Source organism: Lepidochelys kempii, chromosome 7 (genome assembly GCF_965140285.1).
Source record: "Lepidochelys kempii isolate rLepKem1 chromosome 7, rLepKem1.hap1, whole genome shotgun sequence".
Classification (NCBI taxonomy): Eukaryota; Metazoa; Chordata; order Testudines; family Cheloniidae; genus Lepidochelys; species Lepidochelys kempii.
In genome coordinates, this window is record NC_136386.1 from 115,307,144 (window position 1) to 115,325,413 (window position 18,270).

At 43.1% G+C, this 18,270-nt stretch overlaps 1 protein-coding gene across 1 annotated transcript in view; it reads left to right on the forward strand.

Moving 5' to 3' along the window:
• The first annotated feature begins 6,135 nt into the window (after nucleotides 1-6,135).
• Nucleotides 6,136-18,270, forward strand: part of LOC140915217 (guanylate cyclase 2G) — a 44,861-nt gene continuing 32,726 nt past the window's right edge. Inside the window, exon 1 of the mRNA XM_073354790.2 lies at nucleotides 6,136-6,507. Within this exon, the coding sequence (XP_073210891.2) occupies nucleotides 6,136-6,507 (372 nt within the window). The remainder of the gene's footprint in view (nucleotides 6,508-18,270) is intronic.

Genomic DNA, 18,270 nt, shown 5'->3' on the forward strand with positions numbered 1-18,270 from the left:
TTTATAGTTACGCTCGCTCTCCTCAAGCTAGCGCAAGAGTGCGTTTGAAAGCACGGACCCACGCTCTTGGCTTGTCGCGTAGACGTAGAATTAGTTACACCCGTGTGACCGAGTAACTCCATTGATTTCATTCAGGAAATAGACGGCGTTCCCCTGGTCTTATCCTGGCAAAACCAAGGTCAGAATTTGTCTAGCTTTTTCCCAAGGAAAAACGTACTGTGTTATCTCTGTGGCCCTAATGGGAATCCCAAGAATGAAAGATTTTGGACTCTGCTTAATCTCCATCAAATGAATGTAGTTCACAGCACAACACTAGCAACTGTCGCATGGGTTCCAGTGTCCCATGTGACTCGCAGAAACAGCAATGCTGCCATGCAGAATGTGCACTCTGGAGTTCAGTGACGCTGTTGCTGTTTGATCCACTGATGTTCATTGCAAAGAAACACTGCGCAGGCGTCTCCTCCTGGAGAGCTTAATGCTGTAATGGAGGCAGGTGAAAGTGAATGGCCCCAAAAAGCTGTGCTCGAGTCCTGTTTTACGGCAGTTAGTAAAGATTACAGCGTGCCCAGTTTCCAAATGAGAATGAACACTGCTGACCCTGAGAAGTCTCGGCCATTCCTCTGAAGCTAACTGATCTCTACTTTTTGTTGAGTGTTCACATGTGGCTTGGTCGTGTTGCCTTGATCCTTTTGACTCTCACTAATCAGGTACCAAATCCTAAAAGGTGCTGAGCACCTAAAACTCTCATTTTACATGTTAGGTGCCGCTTAGAATTTGGCCCCATACTGTTCTGGATATTTTAGCATATTTAACTTTCCCCGCTGTAAGCATACAGCATGTGAAAGAAATCTGACATGGCCAGCATGAGCAGGCAAACAATTTTTGAAAGGGACTTTGATTATTGACCACTCAACTGAAAATTAAAGTAGAAGCAAGGGGTGGCTTTGGACTTTGGGACTATTCACTGATAAAAAAGCTAGCATTCAAAGAGAGCAATATCTGACGTGTAATATTTCGATGAGGCAAGATTAAAGACCATTTGGAATGTTTCTAAGTCTTAGCACTGTAAATTGTCTAGGACATTAACTTTTGCACAAATGTCCATTATACTCCATTATAATACACATCGACACCAAGGCTTGCCCCATCTAAAGCAAGGCCTAGTCTTGAAGTTAAGATCCAAATTTGGATCCAAACTTCTGGGATGTTTAGATCTGAGGCTTTGGTTTGGGTCCATCTCTGATTTAAGGACTGAATAAATAGCTCCACTGATGTCAGTAAAATTACAACATGGTAAAATTGGTGTGAGCAGAGAAACCTGCCATAACTACCCAAATGTGTATACATTATAAACACAGAGGGTATTTACAGTATTCGCCAGAACCCAAAACCTGAGAACTGCTTATAACTGCCACTTAAGTATTCTTTTTTTAGTCCTTACATAGGCTATTGACATTGAATCATTCGGGGTTTTGCCTGGGTAAGGACTGGAAAGAATCTATGAGGTTCAAGATTTGGCCTAACGAGAGTTGCAAGTGCCCAGCACTTCTTGGGATTTAGATTCAGGGACCTTATTCAGAGGCCACTGATTTCAGAGAGCTTTGGAACAGTCCCTATATCCTCACAAAACTGTCTCCAATCTGTAACCACTGGGGACTGCTTTCAAAAGATTTTTTTTTTTTTAGGCTACTTTGCCATGCAATCAAGAAATGAAGAAGTTAATTCCTTAGGCCTAAAATCAGGCTTTTAAATCTACACTTAAGCACTGAAATAAAACTGACCCTCCTTTCAGGGGTGCTGGCAGCAAATCTCCCTGATGTCACTTGTATTTAGATGCCTAAATGTGGATTTAGAAGCTTATCTTTAGGCACATAGGGAGGGATTTACAAAGGTACTTAAGGGACCTAAGCCCCAGACTTAGATGCCTTAAAATTATTTCATTAAGAGTCATGAATTATTCAGGCTTTGTTCACGTTCACTGGTTGTGAAGCAAAGGAGCAGTCAAATAAGGCTTCCTGGGCTCAAATTACCTGTCTCTCTTTAAAGAAACAATTTTCTTGGATAGAAAAATCTGTATTCGGCTATACTAGGCATATGCTGCAGTCTAGGGAAACATATGACAAGAAAAAGGAGATTGATTGATTTCTAACTCGAGGAATTAATGTTTCCCATGGCTGGTAACCTATAAGTCATGTTTATTAGGAGTTGATTTTATAAAGTATTTGAAAAGACAGTTATTCCAACGAACATGGTTTAAACAATTCCCACCTGCCTGATTCATCCGGCGAACAATCTGTGAGATTTCTGAATTTATTATGTGCAATATCATACTCTGTAGGGATGCAATTGTTGCCACCAAAATAGCTTTCAAAGACTTTCCAATACCCTGGAAATTGTGCAATTTCTGTTTCTTCAAGCTGGGTTCCCATTAATCTAGTTGCCACCAACCGAAGAATAGACGTTGGGCCCAAATTCACGGCTAGTGTAACTCCATTGATTTCATGGATGAAATTGGCCCTTTTTTGAAGTTTGACTGAGGGAGAATTTGTTTTTCTTACAAGAGCAGTGATTTTTGGGAAGCCAGATAGATTTTATTATCAAAGGAATAAAAAGACAGAAACACATTGCTTTACTCTCGCTGATCCACCTGTTAAAAGAATCCTTGGTGAGTTGTACCTTGTAGTTTTGGATGGAACTCATCTGCTTATCGCTTTCTAAAAGCAGTGTGTAAAGCCCATATTTGCAAACTGTGTGGCTGACAAATTTGTGCGATGCAAGGAACAATGTTCAAAACAATAGAGTGGGAGGAGGGAAAGGGTAGTGAATAAATGGAGTGGTTTTAAATGGGATTAGCAAAGTTCAAAACCAAACTTGTATATTTCCTCAGAAGTTTTATGGCCACATCTAGAACAGATATCTGTACAGTAGTTTGTTGTTGTACTGATGTAGGTATTTTTGTTATGCTTATTGCTATCTGTGGCCAATGTGAGAATAGTGATTTACTGTTAGAAGCCCCAAGGCTGTACTGAGCTTGCTGCAGGGCATTGGGGATGTATGTGAGGAAGTTTTCCCAAGATTGAGCCTGATTAGTTTTCTATGTGAACCTGTACTGGAATAAGAGATTTTCTTTTTCAGTTCTAATCTGTTTTGGGTCTCTGTATGGTGTCAGTTGCTTAAACAAGCATAGGAGAGCCTTATTATGTGCAAGCATATATGACCACTTGAGCTGCTACACAAGGATCTGCTGCTTTGTGAAAAGTGTGTCTCATGCACTGAAGCAAGTAAAGCCATAATGTGACTCCAGTCCTGTGACCTACAAATCCATTCCAGAGTTTGCGACTGCAGTGGCGAGAACTCCAAAGGTTTGAGAAAAAAGAAAAGGAGTACTGAAAGGTTTCAGAGTAGCAGCCCTGTTAGTCTGTATTCACAAAAAGAAAAGGAGTCCTTGTGGCACCTTAGAGACTAACCAATTTATTTGAGCATTAGCTTTCGTGAGCTACAGCTCACTTCATCGGATGCATTCAGTGGAAAATACAGGGAGGAGATTTATATACACACAGAACATGAAAAAATGGGTGTTATCATACACACTGTAAGGAGAGTGATCACTTAAGATGAGCTATTACCAGCAGGAGAGCAGAGGTGGGGGAGTGGGGGGGAAAGAAAACCTTTTGTAGTGATAATCAAGGTGGGCCATTTCCAGCAGTTAACAGGAACGTCTGAGGAGTGGTGGGGGGTGGGGGGGAAATAAACACAGGGAAATAGTTTTACTTTGTGTAATGACACAACCACTCCCAGTCTCTATTCAAGCCTAAGTTAATTGAATCCAGTTTGCAAATTAATTCCAATTTAGCAGTCTCTCCTTGGAGTCTGTTTTTGAAGTTTTTTTGTTGTAATATTGCCACTTTTAGGTCTGTAATCGCGTGACCAGAGAGATTGAAGTGTTCTCCGATTGGTTTTTGAATGTTATAATTCTTGATGTCTGATTTGTGTCCATTTATTCTTTTGCATAGAGACTGTCTGGTTTGACCAATGTACATGGTAGAGGGGCATTGCTGGCACATGATGGCATATATCACACTGGTGGATGTGCAGGTGAACGAGCCTCTGATAGTGTGGCTGATGTTATTAGGCCCTGTGATGGTGTCCCCTGAATAGATATGTGGACACAGTTGGCAATGGGCTTTGTTGCAAGGATAGGTTCCTGAGTTAGTGTTTTTGTTGTGTGGTGTGTCGTTGCTGGTGAATATTTGCTTCAGGTTGGGGGCTGTCTGTAAGCAAGGACTGGCCTGTCTCCCAAGATTTGTGAGAGTGATGGGTCGTCCTTCAGGATAGGTTGTAGATCCTTAATGATGCGTTGGTGAGGTTTTAGTTGGGGGTTGAAGGTGATGGCTAGTGGCGTTCTGTTATTTTCTTTGTTGGGCCTATCCTGTAGTATGCAGGAAATGCAGAATGTGAGAGTCCGGAAGGCAGAATGCACTTATGAAAGCAAAGAAGCAACTCATTCTGTCTAGGTATTTGTGTGACCCCTGTCAGCATAATATCCGATTATCCATGGGCTCTTGATCTCTTCAAGTTTTCATGTTCAAAGTGAACAGATAGGGCTGAACGGCAAAATTGCCACCGGGCCTTGGGGATGTTAATTTTGTATCTCTTCCTAGAAATGTAACCTCCAGCCTCACACTGTGATGGGCATAGAGAAGAAAAGGTTCTGTCTACAGCTTCATCTGGCATAGCCTTTCATGCCTGGAAATGGGCCTTCTAGTTCACTGCTGGGGCAGGTGGGGAAGCTTGCACTTCACAACCACCTGAGCTGTTCCAGGTAGAGAACTTTACTCTTCAGACTTCTCAAATCGATTGCCACCCTCTCTTAGCGCAGAATACACACACACAAAGTATTTTCTTGTTAGCAAACAAGGGTGCCCAAATTACACAGGTGTCTCACCTGTGTTGTATGGAAACTCTTCCATTTTAGGTATAAATGGTTTCTCCAATGGTGCATGTTCATTGATTCCTAGAGCGGCTTGAAAAAGACTATGCATGTTGAAATTTTGACCATAAAATGAAGGCAGGGAGGGAAATTTGTGAGAATTTCCCCTCCTCCCCCATTCTTGCCCCCAGCCAACTCCATTTGCTTGTAAAATTCCTCATTACTTATTGAGTGCTCAAAGAGGTGGTAGGTGTTCCACAAACCAAAGAGAGAATTCCTCCTCAAAGAAGGTACAATCTGCATTTGACATGACACAACAGCTGTCACAACAAACTAAGGTGACGAAGAACAAGGGTGACGATACACAGTTACTCAGTAAGCCTGTATACACGTTGATGGTAGTGTTACGTACTGTCCCACTCTCTTTCACATATAGTATTACATTATGTGAGGCATACACATTTGTTTGCTTTCTAACTAGGCCAGAGTGTGAAAGAAAGTAATATGTGTTTTTACTGTAGTGTTGTGATAGGAATCAAATTCAGAATAAGCCTGAGTGGATAACAAGGACTGAGTCTGAGATCCATGCTGTCCCTTTTAAAACAAACATGCAGAGTTAACCTGTGGAACTCATTGCTAGGGGATATTTCGAAGGCCAAAACTATACCAGGATTCTGAAAAGAACTAGATAAGTACATGGAGGATAGGCCCATCACTGGCTATTTGCCAGGATGGTCAAGGATGCAACCCCATGCTCTGAGTGTCCCTAGCCTCTGTTTGCCAGAAGCTTGGAGTGTATGACAGGATGGATCACTTGACGATTGCCTGTTCTGTTCATTCCCTCTGAAGCACTTGGCACTGGAAGATAGGATACTGAGCTAGATGGACCATTGGTCTGACCCAGGATGGCCGTTCTTATGTTATGTTCCTAAATGCAATGAAACGGAAAGCTGTAAAATATTTGAGCAGACTTGACTTGCAGCATCAAGTCCAAAGTAAGGACCCTGCTGAAAGGATAGATTGCAAAATGCTCTGGAGAGCAAGGGTTCAGTTAATTAGCATTGTTTAATTAAAATCATGTCACAGGCAAAGGAGCTGGTGCTGTCATTGGAGCCAATAGTATAAGCAGCACTCAGAGCAGGAGGAAAGTGAAATCTTCCATATTGCTGATGTGCAGCTAGTTAAGGGTCGGCGTGGATCTCAGAATGGGTCCTTGTTACATACGCAGGCTCATTCTGAATTTGATTCCTCTCCACAGTGCTACCGCAATCACACTTATTGCTGTGGTCTTTGCTAATGCTTTAGATTGTGGACTGGAAACTTCTCAGCTTATTGTGGCATTTCAAGCTCCTTGGAATGCTTCCCACCCACTTAGTGCCCGAAAGCTGGGCTCAGCTATCCAGATTGCCATTGATAAAGTCAATACAGACCCATCTTACCTGGGTAACTACACCTTGGATTTTGTTTATGCTGATTGCGGCTGTGATGCCAAGAAGTCCGTCAATGCTTTCATCCATCAGGTTCAGGAGGAGAACGTTTTGGCCCTGTTCGGACCTGTCTGCTCAGAAGCAGCTGAGGTAGGTATGACTTCCCACCACTTTCTCTCTCCCAGCCTTGCCACTCTTTGTACTGTGTATATTTCTGCTTTTCTTATGAGTTGACTAATTCAGGGAGTTGTGTTTCACCTATAAATCTCTAACTGGGCTACCTTAAAGATGTGAATTTAGCCCTGGTGCTTGAGTTAACAGCTGCTTGTGGAAAGTGGCTCCTGGGAAGATGTTTCCCCTGAATTCTTCTCAACTCTGGAACTTGCTTTCCTCATCCTTGGTCTGATACAGCCTGAGATTGCTGGCTTTCAGAGCATTCTGCAAAGCTGATCTCCTTTCACAGGCTTTTGTGGAGGGATGAATTAAGGGGGAGAATGTTGTTAGTTCTGATGGGCAGGGAGCATTTTAGTTGTGCTGTCAGTCCAAAATGTATTTTGGTTTGCATGTGTGCTTAGATCTTAGGGCACAGTGTACAAATCAAGGGAAAAAATAAAATTAATGACAGGTTTCAGAGTAGCAGCCGTGTTAGTCTGTATCCGCAAAAAGAAAAGGAGTACTTGTGGCACCTTAGAAACTAACAAATTTATTTGAGCATAAGCTTTTGTGATGAAGTGAGCTGTAGCAAATAGTCTCTAAGGTGCCACAAGTACTCCTTTTCTTTTTGCAAATAAAATTAAGATATTTGCTCCTTGGAGGGGGGGGAGGGGGCAACTATCAGTTCTGAAAGTTAATGAAAATCATGGAAAGGATAAAAGTGATACTTCCTAATAAATAACACTTATTCTAAGTCTAGGACATTGTGTCTATCAGATATATCCAGGCTATTATACACAGTTCCCCCCCCCCAACTTATCTCAGGATAGAAGAATGATAAGTTACTGTCTATTGTTAAAATGCCCATATTAAATTATTCCCATAGGCTATAAAAAGTTGCCTGCCGGGGTTGTTTGCCAGTTTCTACGGGCAGCTTTGAAAATCTCAGCTGTTCTGCTTACGAAGCTACTTATGGCTAGTTAATAGAATTACTTCTGTAAGTCAAATCTTCTTGTTTTACACCAGTAAGTTTCATGGGTCAAAAGCCAAACCTCAGTGACATTGAACAGGATTGATTTTTGTTGTTGTTGTGAAAATTGTTCTTTTAAAATCTGCTGGAAACAACTGAAGACCTTTTAGTAAGAATGTTAAGAAGGTGGCTGACTTGTAAGCAGTGATAGGCAAAAGGCCCAGAGTTTTTGTTCTATTTGGATTGGAATCCAAACGGTCAAAGGTTCATCTGAATCTCTTTGGCCTGCCAATCCCATCAGAACTAGCTTTCTTTTGAGATGTTCATTTCCTCCTGAGAAAGTGCGGGTTTGTTTGCACTATAGTCAGAGCTACAGTTCGCACATTGCATGGCAATAAAACAATGTGGGACTTTGACTACAAATAGAGCTTTGCCATATCAAAGTTCACAATAAGCAGAATCTGTTATACTGTGGGATTACCCCCCACCCCTCACAGTTTCTGCTTCTAATTATAGAAGTGGGTTTGGAATAGTCTTTCTTGTTCAACTTTCCATGCCATTGCTGCAGGATTGTTCCCTAGACCTGTCCATTTGGTGCATTGTCCCATCTGGTTTAAATATACCAACTGATGGTGTTTCTGCTCCTCTCCTTGGGACTATTCATCAATGTAACAGGGTAATTTCCCTGTGCTGGTGATTGATGATTAATTAAGGCCCTCTGCCCCTCATGCTATGCCCTGGTATAGATACCACCAGATCTACTTTATTCTGTAGTTTCTCTCTCTTTCCTGTCTTCTTTTCTCTCTTTTTTTCTTCTTCTTTAATTCGCTGTCCCCAGTTCCCCATTCACACCAGTTAACTTCATGTCTCTTGGCCTGGGAGATCCCCTGTTGTCTCTGAGGCCACAGCGTGTGCTCCCAAGGCTCAGCTACATAGGCAGTGGTCAGAGATCAGACTTTGAGACAGCAGCCCAGGTGTCTCAGAAAGATGCTTCTAGGGCCAGCTGTCTTAGAGGCCACTGAGGGAGCAGCCAGTTTCCAAGGGGGCACCACCTGCTTGGGACATGTTTGTATTGAAGTTGGATCCAGGGGCATATCAGAGCTTCCCTGACTTTGCTAGTTCCTATCCAGCCACCCATTCCCAGTCCCTGATCTCACCCCTTTCCTTCTGATCCCGATTCCCCGATCCTTTCTGACCCCTTCCTTCCTGACCCTGCCTTTTCTGCTTCCCATTCTCAAGCCTATTCCTGCTCTCTTCCTGTGACAAATCGAGGGCTTGTTTACCTGGGAAAGTGTTTTTCAGACCATATCAATTCCCTCATTGCAAAATATTTCAAATAATCAGACCTGGATATCGGGAGAGAGGGGGTGTACGGGGAAATGCGAGTGGGGTGGGTTTTGCTCCTGTGCAGTGGGAGGGGCGCTAGAGTGCAAGGGAGGGTTGCGGGGAGCAGCACCATGGGGAAGGAGCTGGGGGATGTAAAGGAGAGGTGGCTGTCCCAGGGAGAGCTGTAAAGACAATTGGAGGGCAGAGGTTTGTGCAGGGCAAAGGGCCCACACAGTTAGGAGTAGTGAGTGAGCAGATGGCCCCTACCAAGAGCCACGGGAAAGAGGCAGGTGGAGAGGGAGATGAGGAGCTGCAGAGGAGCTGGCTAGGTGGATGGTGAGCAGAGATCTACACTTAATGTACAAAAACTTGCTTGCTTGTCTTTCACTTCCCCATCTCTCTGTTTGTCTCATCCATCCCCTGCATCCTGCCTTAATGTACTCTGGGAGCTCTTTGGGGCAGAGACGGGTCCAACAAGTGGATCTGATCCTGGACAGGCGCCCTTAGGCACCCCTGTAATAACGAATAATAATACAACCGGGAGGGAGCCGAAGCTGGAGAATTGGGGCGTGGGAGGAGCATGGTGCCCATAGGGAAAGAGCTTCCTTCTCAGCAGTTCTGTGACATCAAAGGCTTGAGATATCGAGGAGCAAGTAACCCTTGGCTTCTCCACTGTAGCACATTGACCCCAAGAGTGGGCAAGGAGATATGGTGAAAATTCTCTTTAATAAAAAGGAAGTCAGAGCTTAATTAGCTCCCTTCTGGATCTGTGCTGTTCATACTCTCTCTCCAGGCAGGCCTTAGTGGGGTTGGTGTCCTAGATGGAAATAATACTGGAGCCTCCGCGCCAATGCCCTCAGAGAAGTCCTCAAGAGCTCCCCATAACACACCATAGCCCTGCTCTGAGCATGTATTAACCATGGCTAACACTGCTGAGCCTGGCTTGTCCTGGCCTACGCTTATAGGCAAGCTCTGCTCATCACTGCTTCAGCTCTGCCTGTCACTGACACCCACTGTTAGCAGTGAGTCTACTACTAACGTAGACAGGCTCCTCTCTTCCACCCCCCCATTCCTCTATCTCCCTGCCTTCCTCACTGTCTGTGACACACTCCTGAGGTAGCTAATGGATGCTGAACACGGTTATTCATGAATGCGCCTTTGAATTCTTAAATGGATTTGTCGTGGCTGTGCTCCCAGCAGTTTCACATTTGCTTGCCATGTGTGAGCTAAGGAGTGAGTTTCTTGGCAGGAATGTTGGAACACAAATTCGGTGTTTGTGTAACCCACACACCTCCTGGGTGTGGTGCTCTGTCCCATTTAGTGGCACTCAGACCACTTAGAGAGTGATTAATGAGTCTGCTACAGACGTAGCTAAAGGCTATGTGGCTTTTAGCTCATGCAGTAGAGGCTCATGCATTTAGCTACAGAGGTCTTAGGTTCCATCCCGCTGCCGACGACCAGGATCTGTTAGTGTTACATTTGCAATTGCAAGGATCCACACTGGAAACCTGACTCGAGGGAATCATACCCATCTACGCAGGGACCAGAACCATACAATATGACCTGCACGTCCAATCCAAATAGCTTGATGGTCAAAGCAGCCCTGCCAGGATGAAGCTTGCAGGCTGAAATACGGTGGTGAAAAAGTATCCAGCAAATAGTTTCAAGTGACAGAAAAATTCATGAAAGTTGTGATCTGCTCGCGATCAGTGTGGATTTTAATAACAGAATATTCATGCCAGCCAGTTGAACTCTAGTGTTCACACTCTAGTCACATTCTGGGTGCAGAAGTGCACTGGACCTTCTCACTATTCCTACCACTCCTTTATAGCAGCATGCTCCAGGGATGGCATCATGGCAGGCCTGGGGGATTCAGCTCAAGGCAGCATCTTTTGCAACTGCCGGGATTAGATAATGGAGGTTCCATCCCCAGGCTCGCAGGGATGGAATGCGAATGGGCAAAGGACTTGTCCATGGCACCCAGTCATATTCTTTCCTACACTGCTCTTTGTAATTACCTTGACTTTATTACTTATATTAATTACTGAGATCAGGACCACATTGTGCTAACTGCTGTACAAATGCAGTGTGAGATAGTCCCTATCCCAACAAGTTTAAACAGCCCAGGAATGGAAGGGGAAATAGAGTCCCAGAAATGTGAAATGATTTTTCCATTGTCCCACAACAGAGCTGGGAATAGAACCCAGCTCTCCTAAATCCTATGCCTTAACTACTGTCTTTTACCACCTTTCGTCCAGCTGTGATCCCAAAACAGTGCTGATACCCAAACCAATTTAAATGATTTTTCAGAGTATGTTATACCAATAAAATAAAAACCAGCAGGATCTTATTAAAGGGGAAAAGGCAAAATGCCACGTTTATTGTGAATACAGAAAGAATCATAGTAAGCAGTTAGTTATAGCTATAACATTCCATTCAATTTCATATTTATTCACACATTCATTCACACACACACACAGATTCTGCAAGGTTGTTATCATAGTTACCAGCCTTAGAGTTGCTCATGCCAAGCCATTGGCCAGGTGGCCTGGACATGAGGAGGGAGCAGGACCTTGTCTGATGCTCCTGGAAGTTGGTTTGCAGAATCAGACCCCAAAGTTCTCACTTTCTAGAGTCCATTTTTATAGGAATTTCTTCCTAAGCCAGTCTATGGGAATTGCTTCATCATGTTGTTGCTGAATCAATCAGCAGATGGCACATTCCTGACGGCTCCGTGCTGCCAGATGTTATCTTGTTCTTTGGTTCTCCCATTCTTGAGGCTGTTGGGTGGATTCCAGTCTGCCCTCTGGGGGTCCTCTGGTTATTTCCACTTGACGCCTTCTTCAGCTGATGGACACTGGATTCTTAGGCTGGCACCTCCCTGATCATTCAGTTATTATCCACACCAAGCATCCATCCACATACATCCTCTATCTCTATTTTAATCTCAATTGGTAACAAAGCGAGATGAATACAACAAAAAGGCGGGGAGTCTCTGGGTGCTGTTTCTGTTGTTACAGAGTATTGCTTTGAATCTCTCTCTGTGTGAGTAGTTGTTGTTACAAAGAATTGCTTTGAGAACAGACTCTGTCTTAGAATGTACTAACACAGTTAACAGCTTGAAGAAAAGGAGTACTTGTGGCACCTTAGAGACTAACCAATTTATTTGAGCATGAGCTTTCGTGAGCTACAGCTCACTTCCAAATAAAATGGTTAGTCTCTAAGGTGCCACAAGTACTCCTTTTCTTTTTGCGAATACAGACTAACACGGCTGCTACTCTGAAACCAGTTAGCAGCTTGCAAGTTTCACACATAGAGGGAGAGAAACAGTACCAAAAGCCAAGAGATCTCTTAATTAGTAATACCCTGGAATTTAAACTATGGGGAATCAAACTCATTTGTGATTTTAATACAGAACTTCTCTAATATGATCCAACAAGTACGCTCTTTCAAGATTCTTTAGCAAACGTTTTACTAACATCCAGATATATAACATTTCTACTGTGCTTCTTTTAGCTACTAGTTTTGCAATTCTGTGTTTAAAAAAATAGAGAAAAACCAATCAAGCTTGTCTGGCAAGATTAGTTTCTTATGAATGTAGACTATTTATAGTTTCTGGCACCTTTTGCTTTTAGATATTTAGTGATTATTTTTCTCTCTTCATATTTGTTTCAATATTTTACTATGTTTAGAAATTAGATCTAAATTAGATCTAGGATCACCCTTCTTACTTTGGCTGAATGCTGGTATGTTGTTTTGCTTTCCCCCAATCTTCTGGTGTCTCCATAGAGCTTCAAAATTAAATCCAAATGTAAATTCATTCACTGTTTCCCTTTACACTCTAAAAGCTGTTTCACCCAGGCCAGCTGATTCATATACATTCTCCCTTTTCAGAAGTTCCTTTACCTGATGTTCACCTCTGCAGCCCTCGGCAAGTAGATTTCCGTTTGTAAAAGACACAGCTCACCACAAAAATGCTTATCTTCAGTCATTGACCACTTTCAGTAGAGTATCCGTAGTTGTTTGTTCGTGTAATCTCCCTGAATCTCTGTTGTTAGCGTCACTCTTCCACTTCACTACTCAGTGTGCTTACTCACACACCTGTTATACCTGTGACACTAAGCATAGTTTGCTCTTCTATACTGTTAACCCAGCCTACACACAGAGCTTTCAAACAAATGGTTTCAGAGTAACAGCCGTGTTAGTCTGTATTCGCAAAAAGAAAAGGAGGACTTGTGGCACCTTAGAGACTAACCAATTTATTAGAGCATAAGCTTTCGTGAGCTACAGCTCACTTCTTCAGATGCATATCGTGGAAACTGCAGCAGGCTTTATATATACACAGAGAATATGAAACAATACCTATTCCCACCCCACTGTCCTGCTGGTAATAGCTTATCTAAAGTGATTTCCAGCACAAATCCAGGTTTTCTCACCCTCCACCCCCCCACACAAATTCACTCTCCTGCTGGTGATAGCCCATCCAAAGTGATAACTCTTTACACAATGTGCATGACAATTAAGCTGGGCTATTTCCTGCATAAATCCAGGTTCTCACATCCCCCCCACCCCCATACACACACAAACTCACTCTCCTGCTGGTAACAGCTCATCCAAACTGACCACTCTTCAAGTTAAAATCCAAGTTAAACCAGAACATCTGGGGGGGGGTAGGAAAAAACAAGAGGAAACAGGCTACCTTGCATAATGACTTAGCCACTCCAAGTCTCTATTTAAGCCTAAATTAATAGTATCCAATTTGCAAATGAATTCCAATTCAGCAGTTTCTCGCTGGAGTCTGGATTTGAAGTTTTTTTGTTTTAAGATAGCGACCTTCATGTCTGTGATCGCGTGACCAGAGAGATTGAAGTGTTCTCCGACTGGTTTATGAATGTTATAATTCTTGACATCTGATTTGTGTCCATTTATTCTTTTACGTAGAGACTGTCCAGTTTGACCAATGTACATGGCAGAGGGGCATTGCTGGCACATGATGGCATATATCACATTGGTGGATGTGCAGGTGAACGAGCCTCTGATAGTGTGGCTGATGTTATTAGGCCCTGTGATGGTGTCCCCTGAATAGATATGTGGGCACAGTTGGCAACGGGCTTTGTTGCAAGGATAAGTTCCTGGGTTAGTGGTTCTGTTGTGTGGTATGTGGTTGTTGGTGAGTATTTGCTTCAGGTTGCGGGGCTGTCTGTAGGCAAGGACTGGCCTGTCTCCCAAGATTTGTGAGAGTGTTGGGTCATCCTTTAGGATAGGTTGTAGATCCTTAATAATGCGTTGGAGGGGTTTTAGTTGGGGGCTGAAGGTGACGGCTAGTGGCGTTCTGTTATTTTCTTTGTTAGGCCTGTCCTGTAGTAGGTAACTTCTGGGTACTCTTCTGGCTCTATCAATCTGTTTCTTTACTTCTGCAGGTGGGTATTGTAGTTGTAAGAAAGCTTGACAGAGATCTTGTAGGTGTTTGTCTCTGTCTGAGGGGTTGGAGCAAATGCGGTTGTATCGCAGAGCTTGGCTGTAGACGATGGATCGTGTGGTGTGGTCAGGGTGAAAGCTGGAGGCATGCAGGTAGGAATAGCGGTCAGTAGGTTTCCGGTATAGGGTGGTGTTTATGTGACCATTGTTTATTAGCACTGTAGTGTCCAGGAAGTGGATCTCTTGTGTGGACTGGACCAGGCTGAGGTTGGTGGTGGGATGGAAATTGTTGAAATCATGGTGGAATTCCTCAAATTTGGTGAGCAAATACTCACCAACAACCACATACCACACAACAGAACCACTAACCCAGGAACTTATCCTTGCAACAAAGCCCGTTGCCAACTGTGCCCACATATCTATTCAGGGGACACCATCACAGGGCCTAATAACATCAGCCACACTATCAGAGGCTCGTTCACCTGCACATCCACCAATGTGATATATGCCATCATGTGCCAGCAATGCCCCTCTGCCATGTACATTGGTCAAACTGGACAGTCTCTACGTAAAAGAATAAATGGACACAAATCAGATGTCAAGAATTATAACATTCATAAACCAGTCGGAGAACACTTCAATCTCTCTGGTCACGCGATCACAGACATGAAGGTCGCTATCTTAAAACAAAAAAACTTCAAATCCAGACTCCAGCGAGAAACTGCTGAATTGGAATTCATTTGCAAATTGGATACTATTAATTTAGGCTTAAATAGAGACTTGGAGTGGCTAAGTCATTATGCAAGGTAGCCTGTTTCCTCTTGTTTTTTCCTACCCCCCCCCAGATGTTCTGGTTTAACTTGGATTTTAACTTGAAGAGTGGTCAGTTTGGATGAGCTGTTACCAGCAGGAGAGTGAGTTTGTGTGTGTATGGGGGTGGGGGGGATGTGAGAACCTGGATTTATGCAGGAAATAGCCCAGCTTAATTGTCATGCACATTGTGTAAAGAGTTATCACTTTGGATGGGCTATCACCAGCAGGAGAGTGAATTTGTGTGGGGGGGTGGAGGGTGAGAAAACCTGGATTTGTGCTGGAAATCACTTTAGATAAGCTATTACCAGCAGGACAGTGGGGTGGGAATAGGTATTGTTTCATATTCTCTGTGTATATATAAAGCCTGCTGCAGTTTCCACGATATGCATCTGAAGAAGTGAGCTGTAGCTCACGAAAGCTTATGCTCTAATAAATTGGTTAGTCTCTAAGGTGCCACAAGTCCTCCTTTTCTTCTTTCAAACAAAGAAATACAGCTGTAATGGGGAACAGTCTGTCAACCAGTTCTGTACCTTCACACACTTGCTACTCTGAGTAATGTGTGTGTAGTTATGTTTGAACCTAATTTCCACTATATGTTTTCATGCCTCCTTGTAAACACCACAAAGAAAGGTTTTATTGGCATTGAAAGTGGTGGGTTAGATTTTGGGTCCAAGGTGGAATCCTTGTCTAGACGTGGCCAAAATGTAACCTGATTTCTAGGGAAGATTGTCAGTGGGATAAGAAAATGTTAGCCATGAAAGGAGCCATCTCTCCCCTTTGCATCATACCACAGAGGGCATGGTGTGAGTGCAATCGGCCTCATCATGGACACCTATAAAGCATGCTTAAAGGTGATTTTGCAATTGCTTATAACAATTGTATTTGCTTAACCACTTATGATTGTTTTATTTTTAATTTCTCCATGACTAACCATTCCCAAACCTAAAAGAAATTCCTCATAGAAGACGAACGGCTTTCTAAGCGTGGAGTATTTTTGTTCAGCCATTTCTGAGTTACTGGAACATACATCTCCTTGCTAAGATGAAGTATGAAAAGCTGGTCCATCTGCAGCCACTAAATGGTTTAGTAGTTACCTATGGAACCATCTGCTCCAATTTTATTACTTTTGTCTTTCCTTCTCCCCGATTTTCCTCCTGTTCGTCACGCTCACTCATTGCATCTTGTATCCAATTACATGGTGAACTCTTCAGGGTAGGAACTGTCTCTTACTGTGTGTATGTACCATGCCTAGCATATAGAATCATAGACTATCAGGGTTGGAAGGGACCTCAGGAGGTCATCTAGTCCAACCCCCTGCTCAAAGCAGGACCAATCCCCAATTTTTGCCCCAGTTCCCTAAATGGCCACTTCAAGGATTGAACTCACAATCCTGGGTTTAGCAGGCCAATGCTCAAACCACTGAGCTATCCCTCCCCCCGAAGGGAGATCAGTGAGGTCCTGATCTTCGCTGGGGTCACTAGGGTGCTGTACTAATACAAATAATAAATAAACGTTTAAAAGTGGGTTTCAGAACCAATTAGGAGTGTGTGAAAGTAGGTTACAAAGAAATTCTGGCAGGAACTCTGTCATAGCGTTAACCAAAGCGACCATAGTGATATTTACATCGAGTCTTAATAGATGCAGAGTGAATATCCTTCCGGGAGCAGTGGGAGGGAAAAAAAAAATTCCCTTTTATTGTGCTCAGCTCTACGTGATCCCCAGCTCTTTCAAATATGTAAATTCCTTTTGTCAATGGGGAAAATATTTAAAGAGATACATGGCCATGAATGCATGGGATAAGATATGGGAAATAAGCACTGTTCAGTAAAGGTACGGCATATGACTCAAAAAGAACAGGAGTACTTGTGGCACCTTAGAGACTGACAAAGGCACAAGTACTCCTGTTCTTTTTGCGGATTCAGACTAACATGGCTGCTACTCTGAAACCTGTCATATGACTCAGTGTAAACTACTGAATAAGCTTGTGCTTTTTTTGCAGAAAGCCGGTGCCTGTGGGACTTATATGGCATGGTGGTCTTTTTCTTTTCCTCTGTTCACCAGTGAATTTCATCCCATGTAACCAGTTCAGATATAACAGCAGTGAATCCCTGCCCTGCCGGAGGTCTACACAATTTCAGTTGCCCAATAATTTTAATCACAGACCCACAGTAGCTGCTCAGCAATGAGGTGATGCTAAATGCTGTTTGAGAAGTGACTCATAAAGCCTACAAGGAGGCTACCCTTGTGGATGTGTGTTTATGTTATTTGTTAGGTGTGTTTGACTTTGTGGGTAGAGAGAAGAGCAGAAAAACTTTCAGGCTGACTTTTGCTGGCAGCCAGAATCATATGAGATGCTCACTAGAGAAAGTATTATCCCTGAAAAAAGAAAAGGAGTACTTGTGGCACCTTAGAGACTAACCGATTTATTTGAGCATGAGCTTTCGTGAGCTACAGCTCACTTCATTGGATGCATACCGTGGAAACTGCAGCAGACTTTATATACACACAGAGAATATGAAACAATACCTCCTCCCACCCCACGGTCCTGCTGGTAATAGCTTATCTAAAGTGATCATCAGGTTGGGCCATTTCCAGCACAAATCCAGGTTTTCTCACCCTCCACCCCCCCACACAAATTCACTCTCCTGCTGGTGATAGCCCATCCAAAGTGACAATGAGAAAACCTGGATTTGTGCTGGAAATGGCCCAACCTGATGATCACTTTAGATAAGCTATTACCAGCAGGACCGTGGGGTGGGAGGAGGTATTGTTTCATATTCTCTGTGTGTATATAAAGTCTGCTGCAGTTTCCACGGTATGCATCCGATGAAGTGAGCTGTAGCTCACGAAAGCTCATGCTCAAATAAATTGGTTAGTCTCTAAGGTGCCACAAGTACTCCTTTTCTTTTTGCAAATAAAGACGAACACGGCTGTTACTCTGAAACCTGTTATTATCCCTGATTATCAATGGTATGGGTTACCTTAGCAATAGAGAAACCTATCTGGACTTTTACAGGGATCCCTATATCATCAGGACTCCTTTAATAGACTTCATTAATGAAATGTCAAATTGGCACCACTAACTTTTCTCTTTCACATCATTCTTATCACAGAATAGAGCCTGCAGCATGAAATATTTCTGTGTCCTCATTTGAATTTGAAAGTGAACTTTGATTTGACCATGTTTTTGATACTTCCATGTTTTCATTCTAAAAACTTCCGAGTACTTGAGG